The sequence below is a fragment of the Equus quagga genome, chromosome 19, assembly GCF_021613505.1.
Source record: "Equus quagga isolate Etosha38 chromosome 19, UCLA_HA_Equagga_1.0, whole genome shotgun sequence".
Classification (NCBI taxonomy): domain Eukaryota; kingdom Metazoa; phylum Chordata; class Mammalia; order Perissodactyla; family Equidae; genus Equus; species Equus quagga.
The window spans coordinates 36,249,211-36,271,727 of NC_060285.1; the positions used below are offsets into that span (position 1 = coordinate 36,249,211).

The window sequence follows — 22,517 nt, forward strand, 5'->3', positions numbered from 1 at the left end:
CATGTTCCGCTTTGGCGGCCCGGGGTTCGCTGGTTCAAATGCCGGGTGCGGACATGGCACTGCATGTCAAGCCCTGTGGCAGGCGTCCCACATATAAAGCGGAGGAAGATGGGCATGGATGTTAGCTCAGGGCCAGTCTTCCTCAGCAAAAAGAGGAGGATTGGCAGCAGATGTTAGCTCAGGGCTAATCTTCCTCAAAACATAAATAAATAAATAAATAAATAAAAACAAAATAAATAAAAAGAAAGAAAGATATGGACATTGCATAAAAAGACCTCTTCCTCCTTAATACTGTGTTTAAGGCAAGAAGCAAAGATAGAAAGAGGCAGAAAGAGTAAACTGTCCAGGCAAAAGCAGAAAATAAAATATTACCTTTAGCTGGGTTTACTTTTATCCCTGATCTATACAGCATTTCCTCATTCTGCCAGTCTCCATTCCTGATTGCAGTCTTGAGTCCATAGAAAACAATTAATGTAGCTGTAGCATAAAAAATCAAGCTTTTGAGAAACCGCTTTTGGACTTTGACGTATAGGGCTCTGGCACCCACTGTAATGAGGAGGCAGAAGCCCATACTAGGAATATATAATACTCGCTCTGCAATTACAAAGCCGACATAGAAAAACAGGTTTGTGGCAGGAACAAAGGGTATTATTAACAACGATAAAGACAGAACAACAATGTTCTCAGTAGAAGGAAGTTGTATTCTCTGTGATGCATTATTTTTAATGCCATTTTCCACTTTGGATGCAAAGCTGGGCTTAATCTCTGAGTTTCGGTACTCCACATCTGAATGGCAGCTATGTCCATTCGCATTCTGCTTGCCATTTGTTACAAATTTCTCGCTGCATTCTCTTTCTACGCTTGGGCTCTTCAAACCATAGTAGGCAAGGAAGAGGAGTCCAATATAGAAGGCCACAGTGTGCAGGTTCCTCCAATCACAAACTGTTTTGAGCAGAGGCACGGCATCCATTGACCAATCAAAACTGAGGGTATCTGGGCATAGCAACAGCCAGAGGTTCTTGGTTGGCAAGTAGAAGAAGGTGAGCGTGCGAGCCAAGAGGCTATCCGAATCAGCAGCTGGGTTGTCAGAGTTGGAAAAGCTTGGTGGTTTGTTTCCCATCCAGTATAAACGGGCACCCAAAAGGGAAGTCCCCCAGAAAGTTAACAAACTAATGCTGAGAAAAAGAGACAAGTTCTTCCTCTGAAACCAAAAGAGAAGGGAAAGTAATTACGATTAGCATCAATACAGCATGGGAACAGTTCACTTCACATTTAGAGAAGAAAAAAATTTTTAAAGGGAGAGTTTAAAACATAGCAATAGGGCTCAAATACATGACTTCATTTCCATCTCCTTTTAAACATGCTTAGGGAAATTTTAACCTGAAAAAATTGACTGTGGAATCCTACTTGGTATATAACTTTTGATGAGTATCTTTTCTTCTTCCTCTCTAAAATACCAATAACCAAAGCTTCAATTGCTTGACCTCTATAAAATGGGCTGAATATATTTCCCTCCCAGAACTGGTATCAGGTTAAAATGAGACTACAGTGTAAAAGTAGTAGTTAGCACTCTGCATGGGACATAGTGTGTGTGTGTATATATATTAGACTGTATTCTTTCATTTTATAGTTTAGATTCCTGGTTAAACAAAGAGAAGCCATGCCAAAAAATATGGAGTATGACAGGATTCTGCTTGACTCAAAGGAAAAATAGCATTTAACTAAGTCTATGCCAGTCCCCATTTCTCATTGTCTTGAATCTACTTGCAGAATTATAAACCAGGTTTTCATCTGCAACACCATGTTGTCACTGACACCAGTGACATCAAAACTCTAACAACACTCCTCATGAGTCCCAAATTTTTCATGTTGATGACAACTTTTTAAAAATAAAATGACTTTAATAATGGACTTACTTATTTCAAGAGAAAGACAGAAAATTGTGAGAGGAAGGCCAAAGGGCATTACAGTTAATGAGAATTTTGTGGCAAACTCCTTCAACTTGAGTAAGAATTTATCGACCTGAAACAATCTAAGTCCTGAAGAGGAAGTGAGGGAGGGGGAAGGATGGACACTATATCCCATCTTTAACGATTCATAATCTCTTACCGCACACCTTCTGAAATTGTATAGGACTGTCTTACTCAATGACTTTCAAAATGGTGCCTGAAACCGTACAATGGGTATGCCAAATGTTTAATTTAAAAAACAATCCACAAAAGGCAAAAAAAGCAAAAATAAACAAGCAGAACTACATCAAACTGAAAAGCTTTTACAAAGCAAAGGAAATCATGAACAAAAAGAAAAGACAGGGGCTGGCCCCGTGGCCGAGTGGTGAAGTTCACGTGTTCTGCTTCGGCAGCCCAGGGTTTCGCTGGTTTGGATCCTGGGCGCAGACATGGCACCACTCATCAGGCCATGCTGAGGTGGCATCCTACATGCCACAACTAGAAGGACCCACAACTAAAATATACAAATATGTACTGGGGGGCTTTGGGGAGAAAAAGGAAAAATAAAATCTTAAAAAAAAAACTAGAAAAGGCAACATATTGAATGAGAGAAAATATTTGCAAATCACATATCTGATAGCAAGTTAATATCCAAAATATATAAAAAAACTCATACAACTCAATAGGAAAAAAAAGCAACAAACAATCTGATTAAAAAGTGGACAGAGGAGCTGAAGAGACATTTTTCCAGGGAAGACATCCAAATGGCCAACAGGTACATGAAAAGGTGCAAACACCACTAACTATTAGGGAAATGCAAATCAAAATCATAATGAGATCTTACCTCACACCAGGAGGATGGCTATTATCAAAAAGACAAGAAATAACAAGTGTTGGTGAGGATGTGGGAAAAAAGGAAACGCTTTTGCACTATTAGTGGGAATGTAAATTGGTGCAGCTGCTATGAAAAGCAGTGTGGAGTTTACTTAGAAAATTACAAATAGAACTACAGTATGATCCAGCAATTCCACTTCTGGGTATTTATACAAAGAAAACAAAATCACTATCTTAAAAAGATCTCTTCACCCCCATGTTCATTGAAGTATTATTTACAATAGGCAAGACATGGAAATGACCTAAGTGTCCATCAACACATGAATGGATAAAGAAAATGTGCTATCTATCTATCTGTTAACACACACACATACACACACACACAATGGAATATTATTCAGCCATAAAAAATCAGGAAATCCTGCCATTTGCAACAACATGTATCAATCTTGAGGGTGTTATGCTAAGTGAAATAAGTATGACAGAGAAAGTTAAATACTGTGTGATTCACTTATAGGTGGAATCTTAAAAAAACAAACACACAAAAAAACCATAGATACAGAGAACAAATTGGTGGTTGCCAGAGGCGGGGGGGGTGAAATGGTTGAAGGAGTGAAAGTGGTCAAAAGGTATAAGCTTCCAGTTCTAAGGTAAATATGCCCTGGGGATGTAAAGTATAGCACAGTGACCATAGTTAACAACACTGTATTGCATATTTGAAAGTTGCTAAGAGAGCAGATCTTAAAAGTTGTCATCACAAGAAAAAGACAAAATTTTTCGCAACCATTTGTGGTGATGGATGTTAACTAAACTTATTGTGGTAATCATTTTGCACTATATACACATATCAAATCATGCTGCACATCTAAAACTAATACAATGTTTAATGTCAATTATATCTCAATAAAAACCCCGCAAAGAACAATATATGTTCAGCACGTACAACTTCTATTAAAACAGACTCTGTGTATTCTATACTAAACTGCCTCCTCAGACTGTCTCAGTCACTCCTCCCCTAATTGCTGGAAGCCACTGGTCATGGACCATCAGCTCTCTCTCTACTCTGGATCTAATGATCTCAAGAAGGTTCATGATTTTTAAAATTATTAATATATGTTACTAACCACACCATAACGTTCCTTCACATCCATAGTCATTTATTCAATTGCCTGTTGGGCATATTCACTTAAGTATCTCACACTCAAAAATGCACAAAATAGAATGTGACTTCTTATCCTCCAGAAACGAAATGGCTTCTCCTCCAATCATCACCACCTCACAGACGGTAACACTATGTAATCAGTTTCTTCTTCACAGCCTCTCTCCTTCCCTCCACAGTCCATCCCTTACCAAGTCCTCTCACTTTCACTTCAAAACATATCCCAAATTGGTCCATTTCTCTCCATCTCTTCTATCATCACTCTAGTCCAAAATGCCAACACCTGGATTACCACAATGGTCTCCTCCTAACTGGTGAGCCGGCCCTTTGTAACACAGATTGTGTTATTCCCAACTTTCAAAATCATTAATGGGACCTTACTCTAAGAACTTGGAAGTTTTTTTCTCTACAAAACAAGAAGTTTGTAACTCATTGAGGGGTTTTTTTGGTGATATATCCACTTTTCATTTCAAAATTATTTTGAAAAACATTTTAAATATCTAAAGAGGGGTAATTCTGAGTATAAAAGAAGTAAAGGAAAAGGAGGTGGGAAGTTAAAAATTCAGAATAAGGAAAATGAAAAGCAGCAAATAGGAAAATTATGGACAATTTTAAGAGGTAGGATTGTTCATTAACATCAGATCACACAATGCTAAATTCACAGAATTAACTGCCCCAGTGTTTTAAAACATGTGGCAGACTTTTGCTCAAAATTAATTCATGTAATGCTGTAGGGGATTTTAACCATAGGAGGAGTAACATATCAGCCATCACCAGTCTTCAACTTTCAGGTCTGTCCTGGCAAAATGAAATGGTCAAAAGCCTCATTATCATCTAAAAATAACTTTCGCAAACCTTTCTTTCACCCTTCTGAAATTCTACTCAACAATAGTCCTAAAATTTCTTGATTTTAGAAAAAAAACCTAACACAAAACCATATGTTAAAAGTTGCAATAACTTGATGAATCAATCACGTAATTGAGTAGTCTTAGATTACACAAGAAAGAAACATAGCATTTGGCAAAGATGAATGAGACAAGATCTCACGGATAGAGAAGACTGATCTTGAAAAACAATTTAATTTTGAGTTTATACCAAAAGTACATTTTGTATCTAAGTGTACTAAGTGTAACTAAGCCATTCTATTACAACTATCTTCTGGTGGGAGCGAGTGGAGAGGAGGAGAGGAAGAAGGCATTACAACAACAGCTGTACCCAGGCAGAAAGAGAGGCAAAGAAGTAAGAGAACTGCACGGGGAAGGAAATATCGGATTTCTTTGCTGGTCATGAAACTCCAGAAGTGAGCCTTAATAATTATGTAATTCCATTTTACTACTAAAGATAGAAATGTCATAAGGCAAAACTACCTTATTCATTAAGTTTTAATAAAAACATCTTTAATCTATTAAATGTTAATAAATTATTACCAAAATAAAACATTAAGATTTGAAGATGTGATAAAAGCAACTCTAGTTTTTATTATGCTGGAAGAATATTTAAATACAATAAACTACAAAATAAAGATGTGAGTAATGAAAACTGTTCAATGATAAATATTATGTAAGAGACTAAACACTGAGAAAATGACAAAAATGAAAAAACGTAAGTAGTAATAAAATGCTAGCATTACTTTATGATGTATTTTACATTTTAAAACATTGTCACATACAGTTTCCCTTTTAAACAACTGACATAACTAAGATCAAGAGATACTAAAGTTCAGACACAAACAAAGGCAGTCAGGTCTTTGACATTGGTCTTAGCAATATTTTCTTGGATCTCTCTCCTCAGGCAATGGCAACGAAAGTAAAAATGTGACTACATCAAACTAAAAAGCTTTTGCATAGCGAAGGAAACGATCAACAAAACAAAAAGACAACCTAACAATTGGGAGAAGATATTTGCAAATGATATAGCTGATAAGTGGCTAATATCCAAAATATATACAGAACTCATAAAATTCAATATCCAAAAAAAAACCAATCCAATTATAAAATGGGCAGAGGAACTAAATAGACATTTTTCCAAAGAAGACATACAGATGGCAAGAGACACAGGAAAAGAGGCTCAGCATCACTAATCATCAGGGAAATGCAAATCAAAACCACAATGAGATATCACCTCAGACCTGCCATAAGGGCTATTATCAAAAAGACAACAAGTAGCAAGTGTTGGCAAAGCAGAGAAAAGTGAACAGTGTTGGTGGGAATGTAAATTGGTGCAGCCAGTACGGACAACTGTATGGAGATTACTCAAAAAATTAAAAATAGAACCACCATATGATCCAGCAATTCCACTTCTGGGTATTCATCCAAAGAAAATGAAAATACTAATTCAAAAAGATATATGCACCCCTATGTTCACTGCAGCGTTATTTACAGTAGCCAAGATATGGAAGCAACCAAAGTGTCCATCGATAGATGAATGAATAAAGAAGAAGTGGCATATACACACACACACACACACACACACACACACACACACAATGGAGTATTACTCAGCCATGAAGAATGAAATCTTGCCATTTGTGACAACATGGATAGATGTTGAGGGTATTATGCTAAGTAAAGTAACTCATACAGAGACAGATAAATACTGTATGTTTTCACATATATATGGAATCTACAAAACAAAACAAATGAACACACAAAACAAAACAAAGACAAGCTCATAGATACAAAGAAGAAACTGGTGGTCATTAGAGGGGAGGGAGGTAGGAAGAAGGGCAAAAGAGGTGATGAGGATTAAGAAGCACAAACTTATAAAAATTATAAAAGAAATAAGTCACAGAGATGCAATGTACAGCATAGGGAATATAGTCAATAGTACTGTAATAACTTTGCAAGGGGACGGATGGTTACTAGACTTACCATAGTGATCATTTTGTAATGCACACAAATGTCGAATCGCTATGTTGTACGCCTGAAACTCACATAATATTGTATGTTAACTATACTTCAATAAAAAAAAAAAGAGAGAGACACTAAGGAAGTTCCGAAGTGAGAAGCTCTCACACATTCATTCTAACAATGGTAAAGTCGTAAGGGCTAAATAAGTGACACTATTAAAAGGAAAATCAACTAATAGGTAAAAGGAAATTGACGTTAAAATGCTTAAAGTGGAAGAATTTCTAAGGCCTTGTGATTGGCTATCACTTTTGAAGTATCAGTCTAAGTTTGAAATGGCAACTTCCAAGTCTCTTTAATGCCATCTCATAAAATTTTCTTAAAAATTAACACCCATAAAAATGGGATTCTGGTAAAACCAAACCTCTCTTCTAACCTCATTCACGGTTCCTGTAGGGATGGCCTTAAAAATAAGGTGAAAGAAAAGAAAGCATGGAAAACGTTTTATTCTATGCTCTGATTTATGGATTAAATCAAATTAAGAAATTTGGGGCCACCCCGGTGGTGCAGCGGTTAAGTGCACACGTTCTGTTTTGGCGGCCTGGGGTTCGCCGGTTCAGATCCCAGCTGCAGACATGGCACCACATGACAAGCCATGCTGTGGTAGGCATCCCACATATAAAGTAGAGGAAGATGGGCACGGATGTTAGCTCAGGGCCAGCCTTCCTCAGCAAAAAGAGGATTGGCAGCAGATGTTAGCTCAGGGCTAATCTTCCCCCTCCCCCAAAAAAAGAAAGACATTTTTACTGAGCTACAACTAGGAGCCAAGTGACCACACAATTAGCCTCAGCATTTCTTTGTTTTTGGCTTGGTGTATCAACTTGATTCAACAAAAGTATTTCCGAGATAAGGCATGAGGGTTCTGATGAGTTACCACCACAAACCTGAAAATTAAAACTAGTAAAAATCCACACATAGAAGATGCAACTTCAAAATTTGGGAAACGTAAACATGATCTGAGGATAACCTTTGACTGGGAGCATTAGAAAATGATTGTAGGGGCCAGACCGGTGGCCCAACAGTTAAGTTCGCATGTTCCGCTTCTCGGCGGCCTGGGGTTCACCGGTTTGGAACCCGAGTGCAGACATGGCACCACTTGGCACACCATGCTGTAGTAGGCGTCCCACATATAAAGTAGAGGAAGATGGGCACGGATGTTAGCTCAGGGCCAGGCTTCCTCAGCAAAAAAGAGGAGGACTGGCAGCAGTTAGCTCAGGGCTAATCTTCCTCAAAAAAAAAAAAAAAGATTGCAATTTAATAACAAAAACATGATCAGTTCATTCCACATATCATTAAGGCTGCTGTATGTGGCAGGTACTCCTCTCCTATGCCCTGGAGATAGACCTGTGAGAGGCAAGAGAGCCTGTGCTCTCGGAGATCTGCATATTCTATTTTGTCTAGAAAAACATTTGGGGAGGAGAAGAATCATAGAGCCTTAAATGATAGTTTTCAGACCTAAAAGACCATCAATATCAATTGCGAGCGTTAAAAAAATATCAATGCCCTAGTCTGACTAAAATCTCCATAGAAGCTGCTAATGCAGCTGAGGTTGAGAATCACCACATATTTAGACAAGTCTAATTCTTAGTACTGATATTAAAAATACTGTTGGACTCTGGCTTTCATTCCACAAAGTTTTAAGGCATATTTTCTTCATTCTAAATGAATAAACCATAATGAAACATAAATAACGCTTTCTCCCAGGCTCTGGGACAAATTGAATTCTTAGTATAATAAACGAGTGTCAGGAAGGTCAGGCTATAAAGGAATTGAGATCTTTGTAATAAGTAGAATTCAGGATTGAAATATGCAAGGCTTGTTGCAATACAGAGAAGACAGAGGATTTGTTCCCAGAAAATGAATTAGTCTCCTAAATATGAATCACAAAAGGTAAATAACCCGACAGAAAAAAATAGATTTAAAAGTATAGACAGGAAATTCAGAGAAAAGACACCAACAAATACTTGAAAAGATGCTGGATCTCATTTGATAATCAAAATGAAAATTAAAGTGAAAAGAATATATTTCAAATTAATCTAAGTAAAAAAAGAGAATTGGAGAAAATTCCAATTTTTTGAATGGTTGCTATTTATTCACAGCCCCAAAAAGTTTATTGGAAAAAACTAAAAGGTTTGACAATCTCATATGACTAAACTTAGCTTTCTTGAGTTAAAAAAAATTTTTGAAACAAATATACAAATAATGTTAACAAATCTAAATTCTGGTTGTGGGCACGTATCTGATTCTTCCTATACTTTTCTATATTTAGTATTTACTGTAGCTATTTTTTAATAATCATTGTTTCTCAACATTAAAAAATACTTTTCCATGCCCCAATTCAACCTACCTACAATTGTTTTGTGGTTCTTGCCTTAATTTTGGTAGAGAATCTCTTAATTTCACAAGAAAATCAGATAAAAACACAATGCATACCAGTTGGGATACAAAATTAAGATAACATTACCTAAAAGCACTCTCTGGAATATAATAACTGACATCTTTGAATCCTCAGAGATTAATAGAGAGCTTGATATTTGTAGGCATTCAAATAAATGATTCTTAAACTAATTCTGACCTTCAAACCATAAGTCATTATCTCACACATTTTAAATCCCGTTATGATAAATTCTCACACCCAATATCCCATGAAGGCTCATAAATTAAACAATATTGCACAACTCCAAGGCCATTTAAAAATAACTTGGTTGTCATCATACACAGAAACTGGGCCTAGTCAGTTCTATATCACAACATTTTCTGCCCGTCTCCCTCTCTCCATGCAAAGCACATTTGAAAGCAATGACTTATGTTCGAGAGAAACACTTTCCTGACTACAACTTCCTTCCAAAAGCAGAATTAGAAATAGGAAAATTATTGCACCCTAAAATTTTTTATCCGACACATTTCATGTCAATTATTGAATAGACAGTGTTCCTTCATGTTTTCATTCACTATTTATTTACAAAATTATATAAATCTGCTTTATGAAACTCTAATTTATCTAAAAGTTCAAATATGTTCACCTTTTTAAAAGTTCTTCTTTAACATAAAAATGGAAATCAGCTCCAATCTCCATTTTATTGAAAAAATAAAAACTATATATTTCTAATTACAAGATTTTAGAGGGGTTTTTCTCGAATGGTCACATATAGGAAATCAGCTAAGAATAGAAAGCTCATGGTTGACAATTTTATCTTTAGTCTTTGGACACACTATTGGAGTAAAAGCATGTAGTTGTAGCTTAATAAGCAAATAATGTGAAATTTATCATAAAATATGAAAATATTTCCCACACATCACCCGAAATGTGAAAGCAAAGCTGATGAGAAGACCCTGCCATATTAATTAGTGGTGATGCCTTTATAGAAACCCTGCAGTGAATTATGTTCTTCTGTGAGAGTCTTTGACTAAAGAAATAACATACGAGAAGAGCAAAATCAACTGTAATAGCTCCCGTCTCTGTATTCAAGGAAAACTGTCATTCACGATGGCAGCTCCAATATTGTCTTCTGATCTCAGATTTTGTAGGACATAAAGGAAACTGAAAAGGAGTATTTTAGACTCAATGAAAGAAAAATGTAAACATTCTGCCTTAGAGTATTAAAACCATCATGAGACTCACTTTTTGGCAAACTAATGAAAATAAATTACTTAAGCACAAGGCTCATTTAATTCCAAATTAAACCCTTGGCAATGACAGTAGAGTTGTAATAAGAAAGTAGATAAAAATCAGTATCTGAATGCTATAAGAATAACTGAGAGAAAAGTCTATCCAGATAGAACATCAAATCTAGCATCCTCTATTTTGTCCCCACCATTCATCACTGAAGTCTAAGCTTTCCTCATATCAATAATGTAGGATTCCTCCTAGCTGCCCCTCTTTCTAAAAGTTATCATTGGAGACTCACCCCAAAATCGAATATAAAAGCATATTTTTCTGAATATGTGACAAGAAGGAATGCATGGCTAAAAGTATAATTAGGATTTGTTTCTAGAATATATTCATGTGATTAACCAAAATTTTGCCATAATCAAATTGTCAAGGTAGTTCTGTTTCCCTTCAAAGGGAAGGTGAGTTTCCTTATTAATAATTACCCTCTGTATAGAATCAGAAACTTTTTTCCATATCAATTAACAGACAAGATAAAAGAATTTTAATGTTTGGCATTTCAAAAGATATAAAGAGGTTCAATGGATGGGCATATTCAGTCTTCCTAAGGAAAGAATTTAAAGATTAAGGGCATAAAAAAGTATGCTAGTGAGATATCCAGCACTTTAAATTATAAGGAATTCTTTCATTCATTCAAGCTGACTCTACAAAACACCATAATACTTTCCACTGAGTTCAAACATTCATTAGAAAGCACTCATATATATCCAGATAAACGTCTAACAGCTTAATAAATCAGTTATAGATTGAAATTCACTGATGAAAACAGATTTTTTTTTAGACCAGATTATACTTTACAAATAAGGTTTTCATCAAAGGAGAGTACGGTTATATAAACAATCCAAAGAGTATCAAAGCATATTTCATGTACTATCCGATATAATGAATGACACATGATATTTATCTAAAGTTTAAAATCAAACATATTTGGGTTATTTTGGTAGTAAAAGGTCACCACAAACAACAGCTTCTTTTTCATTTCAATTACAATCACAAATATTAACCTATTTGAAATATCTCATAATCGTTATTCATACATATGATACTAATATTGGTAAAAATGGAAATTTAGAATATTAAAAAAATGTAATGCAAAGAGAAGAAACCTAAGATGACCATCTATTCTTTCATTTAGTCATACTTGAGATTCTTCTTAATTTTGCTTAAAAGTTTGTGGATTTTTTATTCCTTAAATGATGTTACCTAGTGTCCACTTCTCAGTTTCTAGTACTACTTTCCAATAAAAAGAACCAGGGTTCCTTGGAGAAGCAGACTGATTTTAGGACTGGAGCTGGAAACATACAAGATGGCATGGAGCATCTTGTAGTGCCAGAAAGGGAGAAAGTGCAACACACACACACACACGTGCGAGCAGATGAGGATATCATGTCGAAGTGTCAAAGGGACACAGGAGGCTGCTTAAATAACTCCCAATGGCCAAAGCTGCAAAAATTTGAGCAAGAAAATAAGCAGTATTGGATTATAACCCCAAAGTATAAAATAGATATCCATGGGTCCATACTGATAAATAAATGATATAATAAATAAATAAAGGAGGGAGAAGAGACAAATCTCCCTTGCAGAAGAATTCCAAATAATTTATGTATCTACTCTACCCTCAAGGAGGGGGAGCATAATTCCCCACCACTGTATAAACGTTGGTCGTGCGTAGTGACTTCCCTCCAAAAAGCACATACGGAAAGGAAGGAAGCAGGCAGGAGTACCTCCACAGTGGAGAAACCTGAGGAACACTATGTCAGCCAGTGATCAAGGTCAGCCCGGACAGTGATAAGTCATGCTGAAGCACAGACCCTTCCTTAGTCCCTTGATATCGTGTGATGAAAATGTCCGTTTACCTGTGTTCTTCCTCTCAAAACCCATAAACCCAGTCTAATCAAGAGAAAAACGACAGGTAAATTCCAATGGAGAACATTTTACAAATATCTGACTAGGAATCCTCGGAACTGTCAAAGTCATCAAAAGCAAAGTCTGAGAATCTGTCACAATCAAGAGGAGCCAAAGGAGACACGACAATAAATGGAATGTGCTATCCTAGATGGCATCCTGGAACAGAAAAAGGATATTATGTAAAATGAAGGAAAACTGAGTAAACTGTGGACTTTAGTTAATAATAATGCCTCAGCACTGGTTAATTAATTGTAACATATATACTACACTAATGTAAGATGTCAATAATAGGTGGCACTGGGTGTGATATACCTGGGATCTCTGTCTACTCAATTTTTCTATATACCTAAAACTGTTCTAAAAAACAAAATCCATTTAAAGAATGGTTGTTACTAGAATAAAAGTTTTAGAAACCAAATGACATTAAATAGATGGGCTTTGATAGGTCAACATCTGAAAGCTGCAAGCAAAGAAATATTAACAACTGAAAATTAACATCAACATAAGTGCATATCAACATTTTAAGTGCCTTCAAAATTAATCTAAAAAGATAGAACAATAGAAAGAAGTAAAATTCAGGTTAAATGAGCACAATTGTTTATATATATATATTGTCTGAGAGATGACATATTGATTTCAAATCCTGTTTGGTTTTTGTCTGACACTCTATAGAATGTATAGAACACTATAAACCCCCAAATGAGAAGCAAGTATCAAGGAAAGATGCTTCTAAACCCATTGCTATGGTGTTTTTGTTGGCATGGTGATCCATTCTTCCTCATTAAGCTAACATGGGGAAATCAAGCCGTTAGCAATTTCTTGCGTACCCATGGCAAGCTCCTTCTAGAGCTAACTATTAGAAACTGAAGTACCCAAAGAGTTCAATTACTGGAACTGCAAGGGGTGCGCACAGCCCCTAACCCATTACACTAAAAAGCAAGCCCCTGAATGCCAGCCTTCAGAGTAATCTTGTTTAGCTTAAAATAAGAGGTTTAACACTTCCCACCAGGCAGCCCGCTATGGTCAAATCAGGTTAGCCACGAAACAATCCAGGCTTTATGAAGAAAATATGTGAAGAAAATATCCTTTGTGACCTAAGAAACAAAAAATGCTTTAAACAAAAGAAGACACCTCTCTTTGAGTATCAAAACACTTTTGGTTTTTATTAAACTCCTTTCCCTGTACTTTAAGAATACACCTCAAAGGGGGAGAAATTGAAATAAAAGAGCTCAAAATTAATTGAATTCGGAAAAGGAACTCTTTTCCATCGATCTCTCCTCAAGTGGGCAACTGCATTGCAAATGCATTTCCTGCGCCAATGGATTAAACTGCAACATTCTTTTAACTCTGTGTGGCTTTAGTGCGACAAACCAGCCATTATGAGATGCGTTCCAGTCTCATTAATGAGTTAAGCATGTGAGCCCAGCATTTTGGAAACATAAAGAGACAAATTATAATGAGACTTCACTCAGTGGGGAGGCCAAGATACGGCCGTCTTCTCTCAAAGATATCATAATAGACAGCTATTTAATGAGTGTGGGAAGTTTGCCTTTGAAGATACAAAAGACACCAATAAGAAAAAGAACATTTTATATATACAAATAAAACTTAATATACATACCTTATAGGTAGGTGTTCATTAATAAGCATAATTTCAACACTTAGTGTTCATAAATGGAACTATGCTCCCACACTATAACTATACTTGTCTTCTGCTAAACATAAAGAGTATATTCCATGTCAAAATCGACAAATGATTACTTTTTCTCACAGATAAAAATGTAGCCCTTTATCTATCTGTTTCTCGTAGATTTTGCCTTTATTCTCAAAATGCCACACTGATTTATAAAATAACATTTGGGTTTTTTGATTGGGAAACTGAGGCAGAGTAATTAGAGTTTTTGAAAGAGAATTTTCACTTGGGAAAACATCCATCAATTTTATAATTCTTCTTTCAATACTTGGTGATTACAACTATTCAGAAATTCCCAGACAACCCTGTGGCATGTTACTTAGGCATTATAATTATTAGTCATTCAGAGCAGAATCAGACAGGACTGGAATCCTCACACGATCAGCTGAGCAGAACATTCTGGGTTTACTGAGCAAGCACAAGGGGTCATCACCTATCCTCCCCGTCACTCCTGCCTAAAAGAAAGCAGCATAAATGTACGACCGTGCCAAATTTTCAAGTACATCAGAGTAGTAAAGGGAGTTTTGGTTACTAGAATCTATTACAGAAAAAACAACTCAACTTGCAAATCTTTGTGGGGCGGACCATTTGATTTGTTCCCTTTAATATAGGAAGAGATGTAAGGAGCAGCAGCAGAGTGATGCCAACAGTAACCGAAGGCTAGTTATTTGAAAACACATTAAAAACAAAAACTGAGTCTAAGGATGGATGATATGGGAAAAGACAAAAAATACAATTCGAGTTTTCATGAAGAGTCATCTTTCACACCTACACATCTTATTATTCTGAAAGTGAATTTCTTTTTGAAAAGTAGAAGAGCAAATCTAGATGCCAATATTTATTATAAACAAATGGGGTAACTTTTTTAAGAGCACCAATTAATATATCTGTACCATCAAATAAACATTTCTTAAATGCATGCTTTTATTAGCTGGAATTAATCATCCAAAGAGTGATCCTCAAATTATACTTACTTTATGAATAAGAAACAAGTTGCATATTTCCTGTTATGCAGAAACAGAAATGATTGATACAGCTGTCAAGTGGCCATGAGCCAGATGTTTGGGAACAAACAAAAATACTAAAAAGTTTTTCAGTTCAGGTTCTGTTCTGATAGCCTGTCCAAGAATGTCTTCCTGCCAGAAGCAACTTGGCAAAATGCAATTTCTGGACCCTAATGGTGGTGGCTACCAATCTAAACGGATGAAATCTTTGTGTAAATCTAATCTACCTAATTTCTTTCTTCTTCTCTTCTAACATGACATTTGAAATTAAATTTTAATCATATACGAACTTTTAAAGATTATATATGGGAATTGAGGTGTTCAGAAAGTTTGCAGGCAACTTCAAAAGACGATTTCGAAATATAAAGGAACTTGAAAACTGTGTAACTCGTATAATCATTGCAGTGTTTGTCCTCTACTTGAATAAGACTCCAATACAACCCAAAAGTTTGATCCTATTTCAAATTAGTTAAAAAAAAGAATTCTATATATATTAAATATCTATTTTGAGGGCCATTAAAACTCTCCTTATTAATCTTCCTTTTTAAGCATGTCCAGTCTTTATAGTGATCATTAAACTATTATATTTCAAGTTATTTCAGACTGGGTTAAAATCTGGTATTTTTTTCATTAAGATGTGCATCTTTGATTTCTAGCATTATCAATAAAAAAAACCCCTCTAGAGTTAAATAGATTTCCCACAAAAATCCCTCATGAGTCTTCAAAACATATTTGGATAATTCTTTCAGCCTGACACAGCTCCAATTAGCACTAATCATTGCCATGCCCTAATTATTTAAAATTAAATAAATTGAACTTACACGTGCAAACATTTTATGATTCAACCCGCATCCATTTCTCTTTTCAAGTTAACTTGTAAGATTAGACAACTTGTTTTAATGGATTATTATCATTGGATTAGGTCCAAAAAGCATTCGTCTAATGGGAATTCTGTCTGCTTTAACAGTTGGGGTTTAGTGGACGGTCTCTGACTAAAGTGTCAATCATTGTTTGACTGGCTCCTGGCCCCGAGAACCCTGCTGGGAGACAAGCAAGAAGTGTTTTCCAGGTGCAGGACTGGCATTCAGGAAATCTAGACTAAGCGAAGGAGAAGTGGAAAGGGTTGGTTCAAATACCTGACTAGAAGGCTCCGGCTTCTTGCTTGCTACTTAGCATGCCCCTGTTCAAATGCACTGGTCGCCCCTGTCCCCTCATGCTGTTCCCTGTTAGGCACCTTCAATACAGCAGTGAACACCAGCAATGCCTAGACGTGCAGAAAATTCATACAACCCACACTATGGGCAAGTCAAACATTAATAAACCAAAAGATGAAAAATCTTAACACTGTGCTATAAATTTTGATCACCAGAAAATAATAAAAATTACAGGATGCGCTAGAGTCTTTATTTAGCCTCTGTAACTCAAATATTCCCTTTTAAGTCATATCAGGAAATTCCATTCTTAAACAGGTTCCATAACAACTCCTAAATGAAACACAGCAGAAATTTTACAGCGAGGATCATATTTCCTAATAAATCCATTTCTGTTCTATTCTGCACCATATCTCAAATCAACCCACATATCTTGCTCCTTCAACAATCTAAGCAAATGCAGGGCATCCAGATGATATGCTAAAGTGAGTACAAATTAAGCTCCATTATATTTTTCCATGAGAGACCAGATATGATGTGGAAAGAGAGAATTGTGTATAATTGCCTAATGAATTCCAACACCTGTTAAGTCATTTTATACCTCCCAGATGAGGTCCTGGCATCTAGTGAAGACAGCAATGCCTGGAAAAAAACATTCTATTCTGTCATCATATTTCACTATGGAATGTGGGGGAAATCATTTATTAGGAGCAGCAACACTAATTATAAATGTTTATTAAACATTTTACAGAATATTTTTCCATATATTATCTCAAGTAATTGTTTCTAAAACCTTATGTTTATAAACTTTGTAAATTAGTATTTTCTAAAAGGGCAGGGAGAACTCACAGAGGTGAAATATGTAGCCCAGAATCCCACAGCTAATAGGCAGAAGAACTAGGACTCAAAGCCATGTCCTTTATAAGTCCAGGGTGCTAGGCACCCACACCACCCTAAACCACACAGGACCCACTTCGCAACCACCATCTCCAGGTCCAGCCAGGATGCTCACTCTCCTCTCACCCTCTCCAACTTCAGTGATATCTGACATAAAAAGACCATTCACTTCTACAGGAAAACCACATGAAGTCACAGATGGGTAAATACTAGAAAAGATGGAGAGATTAGAAATCTATATTTGTAAAACCCCAGGACTTTGGAGAGCATCTCTTCAATGTTTATTTTGCAGTGAGAAAACAGATGTCCATAGAGCTTAAACCTGTTCCCCAAGGACAGAGAACTATTTGGTTGTGGTCAAGACAAGCAATTTTTTCTTTGTGTTCATGGCATAGTACTTTATCCCTCTGATTATATGTTTAATTACTACTCTTCAGCAAGAATCTATAGTATTTCTCTAAAGCATGAATCATTAGATTCCAATATCCTTGGCCTAGTACTCAAAGCTGTCAAAACTTTGGCCCATCTTTACTATCTAAACTTCAGAATCCCCAAGGAATATCTTTGATGTTTGAAATTTCAAAATTCCCTTACCAGTATTGGTCTCTTCATTATTCTAGGTAAAAACCAAATTGCATCCAACAACCTAATGTTGCCACTATCTGAAAACCTTCTCCCTCACCTCCAGCTTAAATTCCAGTTCTTCCACCAGACTTTCCCATTTCTCCAGGTTATAGTAATCCCTGCCTTCTTAAAGCTTTCCAGTTTTATCACTTGCACCATATGTGAAAGATATATATCGTAAAAGGTCAAGTCTGAAGTTGTTAAGGCCCAAACTGACACTAAGCATAAATAATCTTAATGACTATCTCACTCTTCAGAAATGAGTCTCATTGCTCACACACAAATACAAGGCTCCTAGATGGCAGGGACTTGTCTATTTTGTTCACTGAAGTATACTATCCACAGCAACTAGACCAGCACCCAACACAGAGCAGGCACTCAATATCACATGGATGAATGAGGACATGAATGATTGAGCACATACCTGAATGAATGAACAAAAGAACAATGAACCAAGACAGCAGTCTACAGGAAGTTGGTGGTCAGTATTTGAGGGCAATTTTAGATACACCAGAATCTTGATATAAAGATCAAATAGTCCAATTTGATCTCTCTAGTCTATGCACCTATATAGGATAATATAAAGAGAGGGTTCTTCATCCTGGGGTTTTTTGACGTCTACATGGCTAGGTGATACTGCATTGCTTATTTCTTTGACTTGGATATTTTATGCCAGTGTTCATAGTTTCCTTTAACAATTTGATTTTTTTTCCCTGGTGAGTACTGTATTGATTTGGGAGTTAAAACAATGGTAAAGCAGGGGCCGGACTGTGGCTGAGTGGTTGAGTTTGCATGCTCCACTTTGGGGGCCTGGGGTTTCCCTGGTTCGGATCCTGGGCGCGGACATGGCACCACTCATCAGGCCATGCTGAGGCGGCATCCCTCATGCCATAACTAGAAGGACCCACAACTAAAATATACAACTATGTACTGGGGGGCTCTAGGGAGAAGAAGAAAAAGGAAAAAAAAAAAAAGATTGGCAACAGATGTTAGCTCAGGTGCCAATCTTTAAAAAAAACAAATAGTAAAACATTTAAAGCTCTGTAGTAATTAAGACCTGTCCCTTACTGTAGAAAAAGTTATGAATGTATTTTAAATATACCTGAACTACAAAGTCAGGTCAAGTTCTTAATCCTTAGGGCTATTTTTAATCAATGATGAATAGGCGAAGAATACAGTGTCCTAAGGAAGCAAAGAAAGAAAGGAGAGGGAGAGACAAAGAGAGAGGAAGGAAAGAGAAAAGGAGTCAGGAAGACCAGACTTTCAATCATTAGACTCGCAAGTTCTCCTGAACAAGATGACAGTAATCAAGTTATGTAAGAACTCTGGGCATCCTCAGCGCTATATGAAGGTCCTTAAAATACCCACTTCACTTCCTGAGCTCTTTAGCAGGTGATCTGAGGCATTAGGAAGATTTGTAAACAATATAGCACTAGACACATGTAAGAGGTTACAGATCTGAGGGATAGGATAGTCTTGAAACAGAATGTCAGATCCTTCAAAAGGATGCTATTGTGGGATTTGAGAAACTTCTATGTAATTGCATATTTCCCAGTGACTGGAGACTGTGGTTGGTCCTAGGGAGGAAGCTATTTTTAATCTCATTCCTAAATATCCCTGTTAAAAATACAGTTACTTCCTAGTTTAGTGTTGGAGTGAATAACAAAACTGAACAAGTGATGAATATAAAAATGGACTAATATCCTTGCAACGTTACACAATAGTATCAGTGTATTCACATTTATTACAATTCTCTAATGAACTCTTCACTTCTAAAGAAAATAATAACAGAAATAACCAAACTTGATCTTTATGGCATATATCCTAAAATTAGCCAATTTGCAGAGAACGTGACATCTTAAAACAGATAAAAATAAAAACAGCTCACATTCAGTATTTATTGTTCTAGGCACTCAGAGATTTCTACATATTCATGCTTTTGATCTTCAAAAAACCCTAGATTTGAGATGTACTGAGGTACAAAGAAATAAAACCAGAATTCTCAGGTCATGTCACTATTAAAGAAAAAGGCAGGGGCCAGCCTAGTGGCATAGTGTTTGAGTTCACGTGCTCTGCTTTGGTGACCCGGGGTTCGCCAGTTCAGATCCTGGGTACAGACCTAAGACCACTCATCAAGCCACGCTGAGGCGGCGTCCCACATAGAAGAACTAGAAAGACCTATAACTAGGATATACAACTATGTACTGGGGGACTTTGGGGAGAGAAAGAAACAGGCACTATATTTTCTCATACAACCAGCTGCCTAATTAAGAAAGGGAAGACAGTATTAAAAATCATTGCAAAAGAATCTGAAAAAAGTTTGAAAAGGGCCAAATATAAACTTGCACTCAAAGAGAACAATTAAACAATATTTATTAGAATGTATTTAAAGAACATTCAGGATTTGAGTTTTTGGCTGGATGAGTTTGAAAAAAAGGCATCAAATTCACAATGATCTTTGCAGATTTAGTTCTCTGGGATTTTCAAAATTCTGAACCAATAATTCTAATGATGTTGATTGCCCTAAGTGCTCCTCATTCAGGCAGAATGAAATGGCTCATTTTCAAAGAGACAGGATGATAGCTATAACACAGTAAATATAACATTGTCAAACCACCAATGCATTGATCACAAGATAGTAAAAAAAAAAAAAAAAAAAAAGCCAAAGCCAATGACTTTATATCTACTCAACAAGTAAACACAATAAGAAACACACCACCATCCCCTACCACCAACAACAACAACTCTGGCCAAGAAAAAAAATATTATTAAACTGGTATTTACCTCTCGAATTTTTTCCAGTGACAGCTCTCCTTCATGATAAAAGTGTTTGTTCTTTGTATCAAGAGTAACAAACAAATATCTTCAAATACTTCTAAGTAATTTGCAAAAAAATCATGAAGATAAAGAAAATGAAAAATTCAAGTACCCTTACATTACAAACTAAATTTCAACTGAAGATATATTTTTACAGCTGCTGTGAACTTCTAGAGCTGGTTATTCTTGGAAACCACCTTCTGCTTACTTGGGCTTCCTTTAGGGGGGAATTGTTACCAAAGTTTACTTTGTATGATTATTTTGAATGAAATTGGTATCCAGAGAATGGTCATAGTGCTAAATTGGGACTTGAATTTACTCTCAAAATTCTAGGGTAAAGGAGATCCTACTAACACAAAGAAATACCTGCTCAGTGAGCTCACTATACTCTGATAAAGCACAGAGCAGGAAAACAGAGTAAAATCTTGTGATTTCAGGGTTACTCTAGCAAATTACACCATCCCAGGTTTCCTCAACTGTAAAAGAGGAAGATTGATATCCTCTTGACAGAAGAATTAAAGATCCAGATAAAAATAAAAATGAATGTGAAAGCCTTCTGTAAAGTGCGTGCAATTTGTATGAAATTGAGTGATTCATACTACTATAAATATATTGTCCTACACTTAATCGCTTTGGAGAGTCTCTAGGAGTTAACACATGAGTGTATCAAGTTAGTTACCAGATGGAGTCAGCAACCACAGCCTGTTGGCCAAATCTGGTGCCCGCCCGTTTTTTAGATAAAATTTTACTAGAACAAAACTATACCTATTTGTTTGCAGTAGGCCAACAGAGCTGAATAGTTGTCATGGCACCCACATGGCCTGCAAAGCAGAAAACATTTACTCTCTGGCTCTTTACACTGAATGTTTCCTGACCTCTGAAATACAGGATAAAGTACGGTGAGTTCTCATCCAGATCGCTGTTTGACACTCGATAATATTATTTCTTTTAGTTTTTCTTTTTTTTCTAAATTTCCCTATAGAGAATGGCAAATTCATTTTAGTATTTAAGGAAAACATGCTATTTTTCTGGCATAAAGAAAAGGATCAAAGTCAATTTCTAATTATAAGCCTAAAATGATAGCGCAGCTAATGTAAAATGACATAATGAAATAATTATGTAGACTAGAATAGGAAATTAAAATTTGAAAGTGTGACTGACGTCTGAGAGAATCCATTTCAGAAAATCAAGCGTTAACTGTATTTAAGTTTAAAAGATAATGAAAAAGATAACTTCAAACCACCATGATAAAAGGGAGATATGGAGATATTTTAATACAAATTGCTTCTTCTGAAAGGTGAAACAAAACATACAGCCCACTTCAGTTTGCAGTAAATACTTGGTCCTCAAAAAACAATATTTTAAGTACTTTGGGATCTAATCTTTTGTTCCTGGGAATAAACGAAGAACTTAATATCCGCAAAATAAACCCATCTTTCCAACCAGATTATTTTAAAGAAAGTTATGGTTTTACCAAAAAAAAATAGCAATATAATTATTTTTAAAAATTATGATCTACAATTGTATGATAAAATTTGGTTCTTGAAGCATCCCCAGAAACTCCCACATAGGTAACCCCTGGAGAGGTTAAAATGACTTGTCCACAATTACACAACTAGGTAGCAGCAGACACTGTGTGAGAACCCAGGCCTCCTGATTAGAACTGCAGGGTTTATGTCATTATGCCACATGGTCATACTTTTCACAGCGTGTTCCCTTTCTCTCTGAAATCACAACTTCTCTCAGTGTCTAACATTTTTCAGAGGCTCTTGTGCAATTAACCCAGAAAAAGGCTACCAGCTGGACGCAAAGGTATAGGTTCAAACAACCTTTATATAAATCTGATGTAAACCAGCAAACGTCTCAATCGCATATTACATTTTTGCAGAATCGTTCTCCATAATT

At 36.1% G+C, this 22,517-nt stretch overlaps 1 protein-coding gene across 2 annotated transcripts in view; it reads right to left on the reverse strand.

The window, feature by feature from the left end:
• Window positions 1-22,517, reverse strand: part of TMTC2 (transmembrane O-mannosyltransferase targeting cadherins 2) — a 388,282-nt gene that overhangs the window by 201,451 nt on the left and 164,314 nt on the right. For both annotated transcript variants that reach the window (XM_046646810.1, XM_046646811.1), the window contains exon 3: window positions 373-1,201. In XM_046646810.1, coding sequence (XP_046502766.1) covers window positions 373-1,201 — 829 coding nt within the window. The remainder of the gene's footprint in view (window positions 1-372; window positions 1,202-22,517) is intronic.